General features: G+C 46.8%; 2 protein-coding genes across 4 annotated transcripts in view; both read right to left on the bottom strand.

Moving 5' to 3' along the window:
- Positions 1-8,050, bottom strand: part of LOC106807157 — a 15,431-nt gene extending 7,381 nt beyond the window's left edge. For 2 of the 3 annotated variants that reach the window (XM_014809425.1, XM_014809427.1), the window contains exons 1-3: positions 7,460-8,050; positions 5,978-6,210; positions 4,096-4,279 (exon numbers count right to left, since the gene is read on the bottom strand). In XM_014809425.1, the coding sequence (XP_014664911.1) occupies positions 4,096-4,279; positions 5,978-6,210; positions 7,460-7,689 (647 nt within the window). In that variant the 5' untranslated portion in view covers positions 7,690-8,050. The remainder of the gene's footprint in view (positions 1-4,095; positions 4,280-5,977; positions 6,211-7,459) is intronic. The other variant, XM_014809426.1, reaches the window with a different exon arrangement.
- A 4,246-nt stretch (positions 8,051-12,296) lies between these two features.
- LOC106807141 (kelch-like protein 10) lies at positions 12,297-17,364 on the bottom strand. The gene is made up of 2 exons (XM_014809404.1): positions 15,817-17,364; positions 12,297-12,747 (listed from the first exon to the last, which is right to left on the bottom strand). Exons 1-2 carry the CDS (start codon positions 17,344-17,346, stop codon positions 12,502-12,504), a joined length of 1,776 nt encoding a protein of 591 aa, XP_014664890.1. The 5' UTR covers positions 17,347-17,364; the 3' UTR covers positions 12,297-12,501.
- Between the last annotated feature and the right edge of the window lie 167 nt (positions 17,365-17,531).

Raw genomic sequence — 17,531 nt, 5'->3', positions numbered from 1 at the left:
CAGCTCGATGGCCAGCGCAAGACGCTCTTACGGAGCACTGCGAGGAATAGAGGGACGGTGCCGGGTTAAATTCGGGTGCGCCGAAGTCGGCATTTAGGTAGGCATTCTGACAGCCAAGGTGTTGTCGTGACGGCAACTAATCTGGTTGCAAGCGCGATATGCCTTCTCGGGTCGGTTCTGTTGGCTACCATCGATGTTTTTAGTTTTTCTCCGTGTACAATAATCTGTGTTTTGCGGTCTGTCAGTAATGTGTTCCTGCGGCAGAATTGCTCGGATGAGCAGACAGCCCGCTAAAATAGACTTTCGAGTTGCCACACTGCTCAGATGCACACACATCCCGGGCTGAAGCGTTTTAATGCAGTTGCTGTGTACGTCGTACCTCCAGTTCGGTAGTCACTTTGCTGTATATGTGATGTCTAATGATTATAGGGGTAAATCGCAGTGTATTATGCGTAATACCGAAATTATGTTATATTCAGTGTAAGCTGATGCTAGCGATCTTATTTGCAAGTGTACTTTTACGTGTTGCTCCGCTTCATTGAAGTACCCTGGGCTTACTGACTGATGAAAATTAGCAAGATCGGTTATATATACGGTGAGTGCCCTATCTGTCATTTATGCTGTGATTCGTGGTGATCTGTTAAGGTTTATTACGAAACTGCGGTATAGCAAGTAATATATAAATACAATCATTTGTTTTAATGCTTTACGCGTGAATTTATTTTTACAAAAAACATCAGATCTGTACAAGTTAATTTTGTTTTTATTTTTTTTTTTTTTTTTTTTTTTTTTATTTTTCTGTTTTTTTTTTTTTTTTTTTTTTTTTTTTCTTTTTTTTTATTCTTTTTTTTTTTTTTGTTGTTTTTTTTTTTTTGTTATTTTTTTTTTTTTTTTTTATCTTTTTTTCTTTTTTGTTCGTTTTTTTGTTTTTTTGTTTTTTTTTTGTGAGTTTTTTTTTTTTTTGTTTTTATGGAATGTGTTGGTATGATATGGCTAAGTCAGTGTACTACCTCACTTCCGTTTTGATAATGATGCAGCGTTTCACAGGGCAGAATCTTCTATGTATTTAACGCTAGTCTGCCACTAGTTGTAGATGATTTTAACAGTTCTGTCTTGACCCCAGCCGCCGGTAGGAAGCCGATGACGTTGACATCCGCCTTGCGTTCACCTCTAAATCAACGCTACGCGTTGTTCTCTTGCGCGCCGTGTTAAACATTTTCACCAGTTATTCGCGACTTTCTAAGCTTCGCTCAGCAATAACATTTATCTTTGACGATAGAAAACAAGATGCCATACGATACTAGATTAAACCCAAATAATATTTACTTCGCAGGACCTATACTCGATATGTTTCTGCCTTGCTTTAAGACACATGATATGTACATGTGACGCTTGACGACGCCCGGAACAGCTGCAGGGCTTTCAGTACTGTCCCGGCGCTGGTGCGTGATTAGCGTGATAAGAGTCTCGAGTAACAGTTGTACGGCACCAGCCTGCATCACAGGTTATAGCGTTGGCTCCCAACACCTAAACCGTCTCGGCCACTAGGCCAGCGGTGCTTCAGGGTAAACTGACGAGGGGAAGGGCGTAGAGATGACGGGAGAAGGTCGACTGGGCTGTTGGCTTCGTAATCGTTCGACCGATGGTAAGTCGGGCGGTTCACTCCCCGTCTGCTTCGTTGCGTGGCACAACATCCGGTGTTCGCCGCGCCTTCGCTGCAGATCAGTCCGATTCGAGGGGCTCGCGACGGTGGGTCGGCGTTAGTCCGCGGGAGTCATCGTGCCATATGGCCAGCCAGGGCAGTGCTTCCTTCAGCATGGAGGATGCAACTGCGGTGACCTCTGTGTTCGTTTCGTGCCGAGCGAATTGCTAGCTTCGCACGTTCGCGATTGCCTGCACTCCTGTGCAGTTACTAAAGCGCGAATGAATGTCAGCATCGCAATATTCCTCGCGGACAGTACACGGATATTCCATAGCAATTGATACAGCTGCTTTCTCGCTACGCACCCTACTCGTACAGTATGTGGATGAGTAGCGTCGCCTTAACGCGCATACATTGTACCAGAACATCTCCAATTACGAATGTGCGCACTGCCGCTTTTTGACTCATTGACTCAGCTGGCCTGTATTTTTACTTTCTGCTATATTTCTCTACATCAGAGCTTCTGTATGCTTAAGCACTCAGTCTCGTGGTCGCTGAAGCCTACCAGGGTTGAAATCGCGTGAATAACATTCTAAAACATGCCTGAATACATCTAACTGCTCTGAATAACCTCTAAAACTGCTCCTGAATAAATCTAAAATGCTCTGAATACATCTAAACATGCCTCTGAATACATCTAAACACTGCTCTGAATAACATCTAAAACACTGCTCGCGCGTTTACGAGCGCGTCGCTGGGGGGCCGCGGTGGTGTGTGTGACCTGTCTGTCGTCGTGTCGTGTGTGTGTTGTGTGGCGTGCTGTGTGGCGTGCGTGCGCATGTGCTGTATGAATGCCGCGCGTGTTGACGACTAGTTTTCGGTCCACTAATGCGACGAACTGACCAGAGCGGGCGATGGCCAACCGCGCGAGCGTTCGCGAGAATAAAAAAATCGCGAGAAGGACGCTGTGAACACGTTACGCCTGAGACATGTGAAGCCTGCGACCTGTGTGAATGCTGCCCAGTGAGGGCGCGATGAGCGAGCCGCCGCACGGGTTGCGCGGCTGTTCTCTCGATTGAATCTCGGTCCCCTGGTTGTGTTCCGGGCGCCCGCACCAGGCGCCGCACCGTGCCTTTGATGTTAAGCTTTCACCCAGCCGTCTCGCCGACCGGCACCATCTTGCGAGCCCGCTTAACTGAGCGATCGCCGAACTTCTCGTTAATACACGGGCGACGATTCTGCCTACTCGACGTTATTACAGATGAGCCAGGAATCCGATTAAGTCGCGGCGTCAAACTTTGAATTCAATTCGGCTCGTAAATACCGAAGCGGTTACATCAGCCGAGTATAGACATGACTTCAGTCGCAGCGGGTTTGATTCGTGCAGGGTATGCAACTTAGTGTGTGTTAGTATTGTCAGCTATATCTATAACTACAGTTTGGGCAAGTTAAGTGGGAACTGGGAATAACATAGTAACAACTCTATATACGACGCTCTCCTACGGTTAAAATATCGCATTGTTTTTTTACACTGGCATGCACGTAATTCCGCGGGTTATCGTTGTCTGTCGCTTATTGGCGTGTCTCAGTGGAAGACTTACGCGTGGGTATTGTGAGCGGCATCATGTACTGCGATGATGCTTACTGATCGGGATCTTTCTGCCCGGACTTCGTCCGCCTGTCGGCCGCGCGTCTGACGTCGGGTCTCTACTTCGGCGCGGCTTCGCGTTCCGTTCTTGGTGTCTTGCGCGCCCTTGCGACTCCCTTCGCGGCCGCTTGTCGATCGCGTCGACCTGGTAACGCGCAGTAGAAAGGCGTGTTGAGCGTTGGTGTCGATGACAGTGAGCGCGATCTTTCTATGCTGATGCCGCTATCACCATCCACATGCTATCAAGAGCTAATAACACCTAGGTATTATAGGTGTTATTAGCTCTGACCTGTACGTCTATAGCCACACCAGGCGATTCGTACAGTATCCGACAAGACAAGACAAGACAAGAAAAGCTCTTGATGCTATTACGATTCACTCGCTTAATTTTTCTCTCAGTAGGTTTGTGAGTCTTATTTTGAACGTTTCGTCGTTCGAATTCATTTGGCTGTATGTTGATATTAAAACTGTATCTAAGGGAAATTACACACACCCGACAAGAATATGTTGACATGCCTTCTTCAATAAACTGTACGGAAATGAAATTGCTCAGCGCAAACAACTAGTTTGTATCGCGTATGACTTGAGCGTAACTATTTTTCGCAGATTCATTTAGTTTCCACCATAAAACCGCCGAGGCCAGTATAATAATACGTTACGTAATAACATTCTTCTTCTTCTTCATAACTTCTCTACGGCTGTGTATACGCAGGGCCAGGCGCGCGGCATAAGCTCATCGACTATTTGCGTTACCTTGATACAAACAATCGCGTTGAGTGGATTTCATCCCATGCGACCCATACCTGTTTCCCTACGGGATGACTCGTCTTGCGGCAGCAGGTACAACCGCAGGGTGGCGGAAGATACCTTCGAATCGATTTCCTCGGGTCGTGGCGTATCTCGAGGGTTGCTGAGATCGAAAGTACAAGCGCATGACGTAAGGGTCGGTGTCGCGCCACTTGCGCAGTTGACTCCCGGCGGTGCGAGACCTGTACGTTGGTGCGAACCTTATCAGAGCCATGGAGCACTCGTATTGTATATGGTGCGCCGGTGAAACACCGGACGTTCCTCTAGCAGCCGCAGTCACTGTGCCGAGATAAACACTACCTGATAATATCAGGGGGTAATTAAATAAAATAAATGTCTTCTATTATAATGTCTTAAATGACTCTTGATAATAGCAATGAATGTCATCAAAATAGCACATGAGTATATATATATATATATATTATACTATTATATATAATTATAGTATATTGTGTGTGTATACATACAAATACGCGCGATGGTCATTTAGTGAAGATATCTTTAGATTTTAATTGACTTGTGTCTGGTATTCACAAAAGGAACTATTGTCAATATAATAATCGCGATATTTATTATATTAATTATCAAAAACCTTCAGGCAGTACCAGCGTGACCAGTGGGATCATACGCGTCACATCTATGACCTTTATCATTATCTATGACTTTTATCATTATGACATATCGCCGAATTATATTTAACGTGCAGCCAGTATGCTCTTCAATTAGACGTATCCGTTTCTCATTGTGCAACGACCAGACGAGTAAGTAATGATGCTATCGGTTAATAAGCTGATTTCGGGCAGCTGATCTTTCTATTTACGAAGAGGAGCAGATTAGAAATCTGTTGACTGCTCTAGACTATATCGCTTGACGTTCAAAAACCGATGACCTATAAAAACTGGCTGCACCACACTGCATCAGGCTCCCCCAGGCGGAGCGTCTGTAACAACTGTCTAGAATTCATCAGATCGCTGGCGCGGGGGGGGGGCTTCCAAACTTATCAGCAGTCACCTTCAATAAATCTCTCAGACGGCGTGAATCGTTAAAAAACAGGAAAGATCAAACAGCCTGCAGCCATTGGCAGCAGTCGTCTCGCCGCAAGGAAGCCTTTTTTGTCGTGTATGAACATATTAAATTCGGTTGGTACTTGTACTTTAATGAGTCGGAAGGATTTTTGAAAGTCAGCGAATGTTTTCCTGAACTTGAACGCGCTTTGATGGCAAAAAGTTCATTAAAAAGACGTGTGCCAAATTTAAGTGCATGCGTGTGCCACTCCCTCAACGGTGATTGGCTGCCTATTGCAATTATCGGGGGAGCGGTTTTCATACGCACGAAAACATGTTTATGCGTTCGGAATCTCGTTTTACTAGCGAATTTTTTGGCGTCTCCTTAGCCATAAGCGGCGGTTAATTAAACTGAGCGGTTTATAGTGTTCCTCGAGGAACTCGGTATAGTTGTAGTATTAACTGTGATTTGTAGTAAGTAAGCATGTATGCATGGTTCAATTACGGACTGACAATATTCCCATTCGTGGAAGTTGACAAGACTCGTTTGCTTGTGCACGTTGATTCATATAATTGCATACCCTTGTGCGCATGAGAATGTTAGTTACTACGTGCATATATATATATACATAATTTGTAGTCTGTGCGTGCGTGCATGAGTGCGTGCGTGCATGCGTGCGTGCGTGCGTGCGTGCGTACGTGCGCGCGCGTGTGTTTGTGTGCGTGTCAGTGGACGTGTACATGCATACATACACGCGTACGAGTAAGAATGTCTCAACGCGCGTGCGTGTGTGCGCGCACTCGCGCGTATCTATGTCTATGCGTGCGTGCGCGCGCGCTCATACGTGCGCACGCCCGCGCACACAGTGCACTCACACGATGGCGGGTTGGTCTTGAAGCGCTTCGCGTAGAATTCGCCGACGTTCTCGTTGCCCTCGTTGCCGGTGCGATAGATCGTCTCGAAGGCGTCCATCAGACTCGTGCGCTCCTCGTCCGTGAATGCGCTCGACGAGATGTTCGGCTTACGACTCATGCCGAGCCGCTGCAGAATCACCGCCTGAATCCACAGCAGGTGTTCCTGCTTCTTCCTTTCATTCAAGCGATACTGACTGTTAGCGACCGCGCGCGTCGGGCTCGGTCGTGACGCAGTGGGCGACGCAGTGGGCGACGCAGCGCGCGACGCAGCGTGCGACGCGTCGACGCGCGTGCCGACCGGCGGGTCGGGGGATTCACGATTTTGTCACACGGTGCACCATTAGTTTCCATCGGGGTAAACGGAGCAAAGAAGAAAAAAGGGAGACAACGATGTTAGTGAACAGTGCCCTAGAACAATGTGTCACAGCTATCTATATAGAATATCGCACAGTCTACAACATCTACAATTCAAATAAACAGTCTAGAACATTACACAATCTACTATGTACAAATTCACAGTGCTGCGAGCAAGAACATCTCACAGATAGCTACAGTAACAGACAACTATCTACAATATACAACGGTTACAAACAATATTTTAACGCCAGGCTATTTATGTTACAGTGATCTACAATAATATTATGTCAAGCTATCACGAAACTCTCACAATGCCGCTAGCTACAATATGCCACTGCTCTGCACTCGCTTACACCTCTCTAGAATGCATAACAGCAGAAGTGCGCAAGAACATGTGCTCGGCATTTCTAGTAACAGTTGTCAATGATATCACAAAACTATCTACAATATGCCACATCTTTAAAATAATGAAACAGTTATCTACGATTGTATAGGAGTAACATTACGCAGACATGATCTGTCTATTATGTTACACCTAATCACACGTCACAGCTATCTACAACACAATGTGTCACAGGTATCTATATTATGACAATAACTATCTAACTACTAATATGTAATCGTCATTTTCATTAGATCACGGTCTTCAGCTACCATTGCCAACAAATACGACAAGCAGTTCATAAATTACATTAAATACATTAACCCCCATGCATACTGTGCGACTGTCATACAGATCTGGTCGGTTTTGTCTTAGCGATGTGCCGGACAAGTACGCGACACGTATTATGCGTTAGCTATATATGGTAGTCGTCATACCCTTCGCGAGTGACTACGACGTAATTTCCCGGTGACATAGTCAGCCATGCAGCGGGTTTACAGTGAAAGGTTTACACAGTCGCGTGTCATAGAGACTTCGCAGTTGCGTCTCTGAGACTGACACGCGGCTGAGCAATATCTCAACTGTAAACAGTATGTAACTGTAACTGTAACTGTAACTGTAAACAGGATGAGCTGGAGAAATCAGGTCAGAATCGGCTCGCGTGTGCGCGCCTCTAGGGGAAGGTGAAGGTGTCTAGCCGTTACCTTTCTCTCATCTGCAGAAGCCGTTGAGTTTCGTAGTCCAAAGTGGTTGTCACGTTCACGTCCGATCCCATTGTATTGTTGTCATTAGTGTCGTTATACGCCATCGACAAGTCCTCATCCTCGCCTGCTGTGTTGTCAGGCAGTGTTCGAGTGTCAACGACCGCTGTCAACAACAATACTGTCATCGCCACAGTCGGGAGCGGCCAGATGAGATAAATGTTTTGCACCATCGTGAATTGCGAGAATCCTCGAACGGTAGTTATTCTGACAAAAGTCGTCGGTGATCGTGAATCCTCAAGCCCCGCGACAGTTGTGTGCGTCTCTCTCTCTCTCTCTCTCTCTCTCTCTCTCTCTCTCTCTCTCTCTCGGTGTCTCTCCCTCTTTAGCTCCTTTAGTTACTGTCTTCTCTCCTGTGTTCTCTTTCTATATATGTATATATGCGTGTGGGTGAGTATGTGCGTGTGTGCCCGTTGTGTATGTATGTCTGCCTGCGTGTGTAACGAGCCTTTTCTTGTAGACGGTGATTTAGCGTGAATGTGTTTACGAGTATGCCCGCGCGCAGCCGTGGTCGCCTTATATGCCTGGTCTACGTTATCCACGTGACGTCTGCAGTCGTCTGACGTGAGCCCGCAGCCGCCTTCCCTGATCAGCCGATTGCTACGTCTGCCTGCCGTTCCTTTGATCTTCAAATGGATTTCCGCGAAGGGATTTCTCTAACGATCCGAAATCCTCTTTAAACCTGTGAGTGTTAGCATCTGCCACTTGTACAAACCTCTTGTCAGTATGTTGCTAATGCACACTATATATTCGAGCTACGAGATGTAACGGGTGGTGGTGGCGATGGTGGTGCGTAAGGCGGAGGCGCAGGCTCCCTCGCCCATGTGGGATGCCCGGAAACAAATATGTTGTTTAGACTGGGCGATCTGCCAAAAAGCAGCCGCTGAGACCACAGATTAACGCTCTGAGATTCACGTGTTTCGCGGGGCGCTACTATTTGCGTATGTTTAGCAGCATCTTCCTCGTACACGGCGAGCTTTTCTGACGCAGTTTATTTAATCACATCATGTACGAGTGTGTGTAGCTTCTCCATGGATCCATGCCACCCGCCGGTGGTGTAGTCTACGCGTCTGTGAGAACGTTACGGCTAAACGCCATTAAAAAATACAACACATCAGGAACGCCTTGTGCCACTTTTTTGTCTCGTCTCGTCCATGATGTCATCGTGGCGATCGTAACACCGTTCGTAATAAATGGGGTAATAAATGCTGCCAACAGCTGTGTGCGGATACAATGTTATTGCCAGTAATAAAGAATTCGGAGAGCAATGTATCGGCCAAGTCTTTTGGTCTCGTACGACCTACGCGAGATCACATGGTTTGTCTAATGACGTCGCAAGGTTTTTTCGTCAATTTTATATTGTTATCCAAATTTAAATTTGATCCTGTGGACTTAGCGTGCTAATGTGTTTCGCAGAACCTGGGGGCTCTATTGAACCGCCATTAAACCGAGTTCGTAGAAAATATTTGTTCAAACCCCATAAAACCGACCTGTTAATATATTTCATCTTTAGATTTTCGATTCATCGAAGAGATGCCACGGCACGATGTTAAAGGGTTTTGAGCTGCAATCATCTGTATTTAAATGCGATGATACCTCCTGAATTTGATTCATAGTCGATTTTTACACATGTACTGTAAATCTTCATAATCTTGTTACTACGATCGTGGGAGCGAAGATTGATTGAACGCATGTTACTGCTGTTTTCTGTTGTAGCGTTTATCTAGCGTACCTCTTGGCGGTCTGTAATCATACATATGAACAAATACAATTATAATTTGATCACACGACTTAAAAAGGTGATGGGGTTTTAAGCTAATCATATTTATCTTAAAAGACAAAGAAGTTATTTAAATGTTCTTTGACATTATTACTCAAACATTACATGATTAGTTGATGTGCGATTACTTAGAAAGCTATGGTCAAAAACGAGGTGTGCGGTTTACGTACGCCGACTGTCATTGTTACAGCGTGTGTGCTCATCACTTATACCCCGTCACACCGGGGTGGCGTCCTTAATGCGCTGCTACGGCGATGGAAAATGGGCCCAGAGCGCGCCAAGGTCGCCATAAGCGTGGTATAAGCGTGGTGGACGTCGCGCTTGACATCGTGGCGTGGACAAGGACGCCAGACATCGTGGTGTAGTCGCCATGGTCGCCAATGATCGCCGAGTCACGGCGTTTGTTTTGAGCATGTTCAAAACAAACGCCAAGGTTCGGCGATCTGACCTGGAACGCGGTGAGAACAACGGTGGGGTCGCGAAGGTCGTGAGACAAGCGTCGTAACATCTCCATAAACGTAGTACACGCGCAGTACACGCGTGGCAAAGACGCTGCGAAAATGGTAACATTTTCAACGGCGAATTCATGGATCTGTCTCATCCGATCTGCCGATCTGTTTCATGCCGATCTGTCTCGGCCACGGCCACGGCCTCGGCCTATGGTAGCTTGTTTCTTCGGCATCGTGTTTCTACTCAGCAAACGCACAACTATACAGTTAAAATTTCCGAAAATCTGACCAGCTTATATAGTCGCCGTGAGAACGTGGTAGAAACGCCGTGAGGTCGCCGTGCAGTCGCGATACACGTAGAAGACGCGTGGTAAGAACCCCATGAGCGTAGTGAGAGCGCCGCGGGAACGCCGGTGATCGCCGTTGCCAAGCCCATAGATCTCAATAGAAACGCCATAAGCGCGGAGAGGTCGTGGCGGGCGCGCCGTGAGAACGCGGTATGATCGCACAGGTCGCGGTAAGAGCGCTGGTTTTTTTTCAAGTTTGTAATTTGTTGGGACTTTTTCTCGCGTTGTGTTCGCGTTTGCCGGCGACCTTGTACATTTTCTGGTCGCCGTACGGTCGCGGATGGTCGCCGTTCAGTGTGACGGGGTTATTAGTTCCGGTGTCGGGAAAACTGTTTACTGTGTACCAAATGTGGCTCCTAGTAAAGCAATACGCTAAGAGTCGGCAGTTGCCGGCGGATATCCGCCAGACATGTTGATGCTTGATGAGAGTTACGACGCGCCGCATGCTGATGAAATTAGACGTCAAAGATGATGAAAGCCGGCTATGTGATATGTCTATTGGCACGCTGCCAACTAGGTATCTTTTGCGAAACGCCGTCCGTGCTATTCATCGACCGCACGGAGAAAATCGAATACGCATAAAAAAAAAGTTATGGACGGAGTATGTTATTCTGAGATAGCCTATCCAGCGTGTTCAACAACGTTATTATAAAGTTACCGCAAAATTGCACACACAAAACTGGCGCGAGAGACAGAGAAAGACCTGGAATATCTAGAGACGGTAGGAAATAAACGGCATTCGAGGTGACGTAAGATAACGAGTGAGGCTGTGAGTCAGAAAGAAAAAGTAGGTGGGGGGACTTTATAAGAAATCATACGCGAGAGCGCTCACTACCAGCATGGTTTCATCTATTACTCGACGCATTTCACCACATCCTGTCGTTAATTAAATCACACAATGCTGGGTTATATTTCTCTAGTCCCGCCGTCCTGTATTCTCTACCCCCATAGTAGTCACACGCCACTACACAATGTTGACATTTCCAAAATGTTAGCATCCTCACTTTACGTGAACCATATCTTTTACTGGACTATATATCTGTACTCCAACCCCCAGAGTGTCCTCATATCACAATCCACCTCCATAATCTTCACATATCCTACCCCTTCAATTTCCGTATTCAACCCGCTCCCTACAATATCTATATTTTCTATCCCCGCAATATTCTCCCCCACCCCCCAATGCCCACATCGCCCACCTCCAGAACTTCCACATCCGCTGTTCCTACAATATCCGCATCTCCCACTCACAATATCCGCATCTCCCACTCACAATATCCGTATTCGAATCCTGGGCAAGACTCGCACCCCATCATGCAACGCGAAGCTCGCAGCCGCCAGCACCACAACTTCATACCCTATGCCTCCATTCCCATCCTGTTGCTACACCCCCGCAACGTTCGACCCGCATTCTCGCGTCCAGATTCTCTCAACTGTAAAAGCGTGGCTTCTGGGAAAAGTCTCGTTAACGCTATAATATCGCGACGGTCGGCTCTCTTGTCCAACTTTAACGGCTTTCCGCGTAATGCTCTCCCTCAGCTGGCAGTGCGCTGACCAGCTCACGACAGATCTTCAACCGCGCGCAAACCGAAACGTGGGTTTTTTCTACGTCTAGCCGTCTGGTTGCCTAGCACTATCGGTTTACCTAAAGCTTTACACGGGCGGCGAGGTTGCCCTTGATTTCACGCTAAATCGTCACCTCAGCCGCTCATACATGCGGCCGCCGCACATCTGCTAGTCACGCTCTCGAGCGCCCCGCCAGTCGAGACGTCTGTAAAGTCGGCTGTAAATATATTTTAAACGCGCCGAACAAAACCTAACGTGATGTTTTCGTTAACAGCTTACTCAGCTCTGTCTGTCCTATGTGGTGATGTCTGCATCGCAAGTACAATTCTTTCCTGTTCGTTTTACAACTGAGTTCGTCTATCCACTGCTTTACTTTCGTTCGCACCCATGTTTCACGTTTCACTAATCGACTAGTATAGTATGTTTGTTATTTCCATTAATTTGCTGTTTTCGTTTTATTATATAGACATGCAATTTCTCTTCACATTTTCGAAAAGTTGTTTTATAACTGCGTGTTAATTAAGTCGAAACGTAAACGATGCACTATATAAATTACACAAATTTGCCATAAACACATTATGCTTCGTGGTCTACCAAGGTGAGTATATTTCCATCTTGAATTTTTCAACACGACGCGCCAAGCACAACTCTCTCGATTTTATTCGCAAATAGCTGCTTATTTTGCTATATCTCATATTTTCTCATACTTATTTTAACAATTTATATTCGATAGGCGTCGAAAAGGCGCTATGGATTCGCAGGCGCGAAATCGCCGCAATATGCGATCACACATAATGGCTTGCCGCGTATATACACCCGTTTACATCTGTCAAGGACTCGCTGTTACGGACTGCGAGGTGTTGCCCTGTTCAGTTTGACTTTCTCGTCCACGAGTTTCTCGCGATCCTTGTGAATGTAGTCGTAGACGTTGGGCAGGTCGTTGACGACGCAGACGCTCAGCGCGCTGCGGAACACGCTCATGTCGGTCGCCTCGTACCACTCGTTGGCTGCCTCGTCGTAGCACTCTACGTGGTAGATGGTCGTGACGCCGTTGAAGCCGCCGACGACGAATATCATGTCGTCGATTATCTGAGGGAGAAATTTTTACGGTATGGCAAATTCTGATATATTGTCAAGCAGCGTCAAGAGTCCAGCAAAACAATGATAATTAGGACGACGATGGTGACGATGATGATGATGGTGATGATAATTATGCTGATGTTGATGATGATGAAGATGATGATGATGATGATGATGATGATGATGATGATGATGATGATGATGATGATGATGATGATGATGATTAGAATGGTTGTGGATTTCTGCTACTGTTTTGTGGATATATGCTACTAAAGTGGATTTTTGCTACTAATTTAGTATCACTTGCTACTAAATGTGGATTTCTGCTACTAATTGTGGATTTCTGCTACTAAATGTGGATTTCTGATACTCGCGTTTCCTTGAATCTTATTGGTTAGCCAAAGGATTGGTTGCTAAGAGACCTGTTTGTTTGAACAAGTGGTTTCTTTCAACAAAGACAAGGAATTTTCTAACACAGAGATTCTTAAGCTTCTGCTTTCTACTAAAATGTTCATATCTAAAAATAAATGCAAAAATTTTAATTAATTCTTTAATTCTAAATGCTTGAAACATTTTGCAGTATGCAATCTTTTAATTTAAATGATTCCACTGTTCATTGCTGAAAATCTGACATCCGAATAAATTACTTGAATAGAATAGTGAAATGTAATAGTATACCTAAATTAAAACAAAAACCAGAAGCAAAGAACATAAAGTATACGAAGATGTAATACAACAATATAATATAATAAAGAGAGAGAGCGCGCGAGAGAAAGAGCGAGAGAGATAGAGTGCGCGAGAAAGAGAGGGAGAGAGAGAGAGAGAGAGAGAACGAGAGCAAGTAGCCGAGAGAGAGCGAGAGAGAGAGAGAGAGAGAGAGAAGAGAGAGAGGACAAGAGAGAGAGAGAGCCAAATCGAGAGAGCGAGCGAGCGAGATTGATGGAGAGAGAGAGAGTGAGGTAGAGAGGTGAAGAGAGGGCGAGGAGAGCAAGAAGGCACGAGACCGATGAGAAGAGAGAGAGAGAAAGAGAAAGTGCGAGAGAGGAGAGAGAGCAGAGGGAGCGAAGAGAGAAACAGAGAGAGCGAGAGAGAAGAGAGTGTGTGTGTGATGTGTGTGTGATCGTGTGTGTGGTGTGTGTGAATGCGATGAGCGAGGAGAAAAGAGCGAGAGAGAGAGAGAGAAAGAGACGTGTGGTGAGAGAGAGAGTGTGTGTGTGATTTAAGAGACCGAGAGAGGGAGTGTGTGTGTGTGTGACTGCTGGAAGACAGGAGCACGAGGAAGCGAGAAGAGAAGAGAGAGAAGAGAGGCGAGAGAGTGAGAGAGAGAGAGCAAGAGAGAGAAAAGAAGAGCAGAGAAGAGAGAGAGTGCGAGAGACGAGAGAGAGAGAGCGCGCGAGCGGCGAGCGAGCGAGGAGAGAGCGAGAGCACGAGAGCAGAGAGAAAGCAGAGTACGGAGTGAAAGAGAGAGGAAGGGAGAGGAGAAGAGAGAAGAGAGAGAGGAGTGATGAGATCGAGGGAGACAGAGTCCGAGCCGAGCAAGAGAGAAGAAGCGGGAGAAGTGTGTGCGTCGTGAGAGAGGAAGAGAGACGAGAGAGCAGAGAGAGAGAGAACGACAAGACGAGCGAGGAGAGAGAAGAGAGAGAGGCGAGCCCAGAATTGCACGAGATCGGCAGAGAGAGAGAGAGAGAAGAGAGAGAACAAGCGAGCGCGCGCGAAGAGAGAGGAAAGCGAAGAGCGAGTTGTGCCGCGAGGAGAGGAGAAGAGAGAGAGAGAGAGAAATAGATACGAGAAAGAGAGAGAAGAGCGAGCGAGCGAGAGAGAAGCGAGCGAGCGAGAGAAGAACGAGCCGAGTGAGCGCGGCGCGGAGAGAGGTGCGAGAAAGCGAGAGATGCGAGAAACGAGGCGAGAGAGAGACGAGCGAGAGCGAGAGTAGAGAGAGAGAGAGAGAGATGAAGAGAGAGAGAGAGCGTAGAGAGAAAAAGAGAGAAGAGTGCACATGAGAGAGAGAAGACAGAGAGAGAGAGAGAGAGAGAGAGGAGAGAAAGCGAGAGAGAGAGAGAGAGAGAGAGAGAGAGAGAGAGAGAGAGAGAGAGAGAGAGAGTGCGAGAGAAAGAGAGACAGAGAGAGGGAGAGAGAAGAGCGAGCACCTAAATTAAAGCGAAAACCAGAAGCAAAGAACATCAGTAATAGATATCCGCATTTATGATAAATAACTTGTGGATATTTGCTACTATATCTATAAATAGATGATCATCACTTTTGGTGGAAAAACTTTACATTGGACAAATAAAGCAATAGGTCACTATTTATAAAAATTTAAGTGTGCAAATCGCGCCTTCTGATGTTTCTCTAAATGAAATAACAGTATTTATATTTTATTCAACTAAATATGCTCTAAAATCTAGAATTTCAATATGTGGATATATGCTACTATTCCCCATGTGGATACCTGCTACTATTCAATTATGTTAATTAAAGTGCTTTAATTGAGCAGCAGAGTTAAAATCTTTTCATAGTATTGTTTAATGTTACCCTTTCTTCCATTGTATAAATTTTTGTAGAAAACTATATGTTAGCCCCAAAAATAATTTCTTAGCTGTCTAAGCTTTTTGGATAAGAAGAGTGCCATAAGGTAGTATATACTTTTAGTGCATCTTCACTGAAAATCTATTTTCCTGAATATGGTGGGTATTGATGAGTATTTGGATTTTGTTGCTATTTACAATCTAACACATATCCACTTAATTCATAGCTTTATTCACTTATCATAACTAGCTGAATTGGAAAATGTGGATTTTTGCTACTAAAAAACATTCAACGTAATGATTTTCTAATTTCCAGTCCAAAATTTCCTGTTTTTATATTATTACCTCCGCCAGGGGCTTGGCGGAGGTTATGTTTTCACCGGCGTGTGTTTGAGTGTTGGTTTGTGGGTTTGTGGGTTTGTGTACGCTCGCTGATTGGCTGATTGGCCCGCCACCGCCATACAGGTGTGGGTACAAGAGATAGCCGCTCATAACATGTTTTTAAAGTAAGTGGTGCGTAACTGCGCGTATACTAGGTATCTATGTGTCTCACCTCGACAGCGAAATTGCTTCTCGGCGTATACATATCAGGCACCGACGTCCAGGAGTTCGTCTGCGGGCTCCATCTCTCCACGGTGCACATGCGCGAGATTCCATTGAAGCCGCCCAGCACGTACAGGCAGTTGTGATAGGCGATGCAGCTTACCCCGCTGCGGCGGTTCCGCATCGGGGCTATGACGGTCCACGTTTCCGTCTCCGGGTCGTAGTACTCAGACGTGAGTAGACACTCTTGACCGTTGAAGCCGCCCGTCATGTAGATCTTATTGCCCATGACGGTGGCGCACGCGTCGCTGCGTTGATAGTGCATTGGCGCGATAATGCTCCACTGGTTCGTCGTCGGGTTGTAGCGCTCTGCCGTGTTTAGTCGCGAGTGGCCGTCGAAGCCACCCATGGCGTAGATGTAGTTGTCGACCTGGGCGACGCTGACGTAGCAGCGGCGAGAGTTCATGGGCGCCACCTCCTGGTACGTCTTATTTGCCGGGTCGAATACGCGCACGCTGTTGAAATACTCGACTCCGTCAAACCCGCCGATGATGTAGATGCGCTTGTCGAGCACGACGGAGCCGTGGTAGGCCCTGGGCCCGATCTCGTCCACGGTGTCCACCTTAACCCAGCGATCTGCCCGCGTATCGTATGCCTCCAGTAGGTTGGTGGGGCTACCGCCACTCCATCCTCCGATCGCAAACATGATTTCGTGCGGAACTCTCGGTTTTGCTAACGGACTCTCTATTAACACGGATTCGCTCTCTTTGTCCTCCTTCCCGTCTTGCAGCGACAAGCCGAGGTCGTAGAGAAACTTAATCGTTTCGATTACCAGCGTCCTACAATCTTCGTTGTCCTTCACGTACGGGTGACATTTTACCTTTTCGACGAAATAGTTGGCGTCGAGTAAGCCGAGGCGCACGGTGCCCAAAAGTTTGGCGATATATTGCTTACGCGCCTCGGCGTCGTGATCAATCCATCGCACGATCGCCAGGAAACAGATCTCCTCGTTGCGGACGTTCAGCTCGTCGGAGTCGATCAACTCGTGCAGTTCGTCGGTGCTCAGCTCTAGGTACTCGTCGTTGCGCTCGGCTATCTCGGGAAAGTTCTTCATGATGTACGAGTGCGCCCTCCTCTCCAGCCCCTTACAGAAGTACGCGCGCGCGAACGACCGGATGCTGAAGCAATTCGTGGCGTCGATGCGATCATTGATGAAGTCGCAGCATTCGCGTACGACGCCCATGATGTTCAGCTGGTCAGCGGCCGCCAGGAGTCGCTGCACGGTGCTCTCCGTGATGCAGCAGATACGCGTGTAGGCAAACTCGATGATGATGGCTAGCATCTCGGCGTCGACACCCGGTATGACGTAGTCGCGCTGTGTCCGGTTGTCGTCGTCGTTCATGCTGTTAGTGAATAGCGCCCGAAAGTAGGGACTGCAAGCGGACATGATGGCCCGATGCACCTGGAACTCGCCTCCGTCGCATTTGATCAGCGCATCGCATAACTGACCGCATTCTCTCATCTCGCGCAACGTGTTCATCGCCTGGACACTGAGTGTCCGGCCACGAGACAGGGATGTCGACATGACGACTTTGCGTTTATTTGGACGTCTTATTTGTGGCAACCTCAACGAGGGCCATAAACAAGAGCAGTCCAACGTTATCATAAACACAATACAGCGTTACAAACGAGAAATGTGTTGATTATGCCCGCAGTCCCGGTAAC

The sequence above is a fragment of the Priapulus caudatus genome, unplaced genomic scaffold, assembly GCF_000485595.1.
Source record: "Priapulus caudatus unplaced genomic scaffold, Priapulus_caudatus-5.0.1 Scaffold197, whole genome shotgun sequence".
Taxonomy (NCBI): Eukaryota; Metazoa; Priapulida; class Priapulimorpha; order Priapulimorphida; family Priapulidae; genus Priapulus; species Priapulus caudatus.
The sequence above is the reverse complement of the archived record's forward strand: the minus strand, read 5'-3'. Positions and strand labels throughout refer to the sequence as shown.

Coding starts and splice junctions, on each gene's coding strand:
- LOC106807141 (XM_014809404.1), bottom strand. CDS start 17,346: ATGAACACGTTGCGCGAGATGAGAGAATGCGGTCAGTTATGCGATGCG. Junction 12,748..15,816: donor GAAGCAATTTCGCTGTCGAG/GTGAGACACATA, acceptor TTTCTCCCTCAG/ATAATCGACGACATGATATT.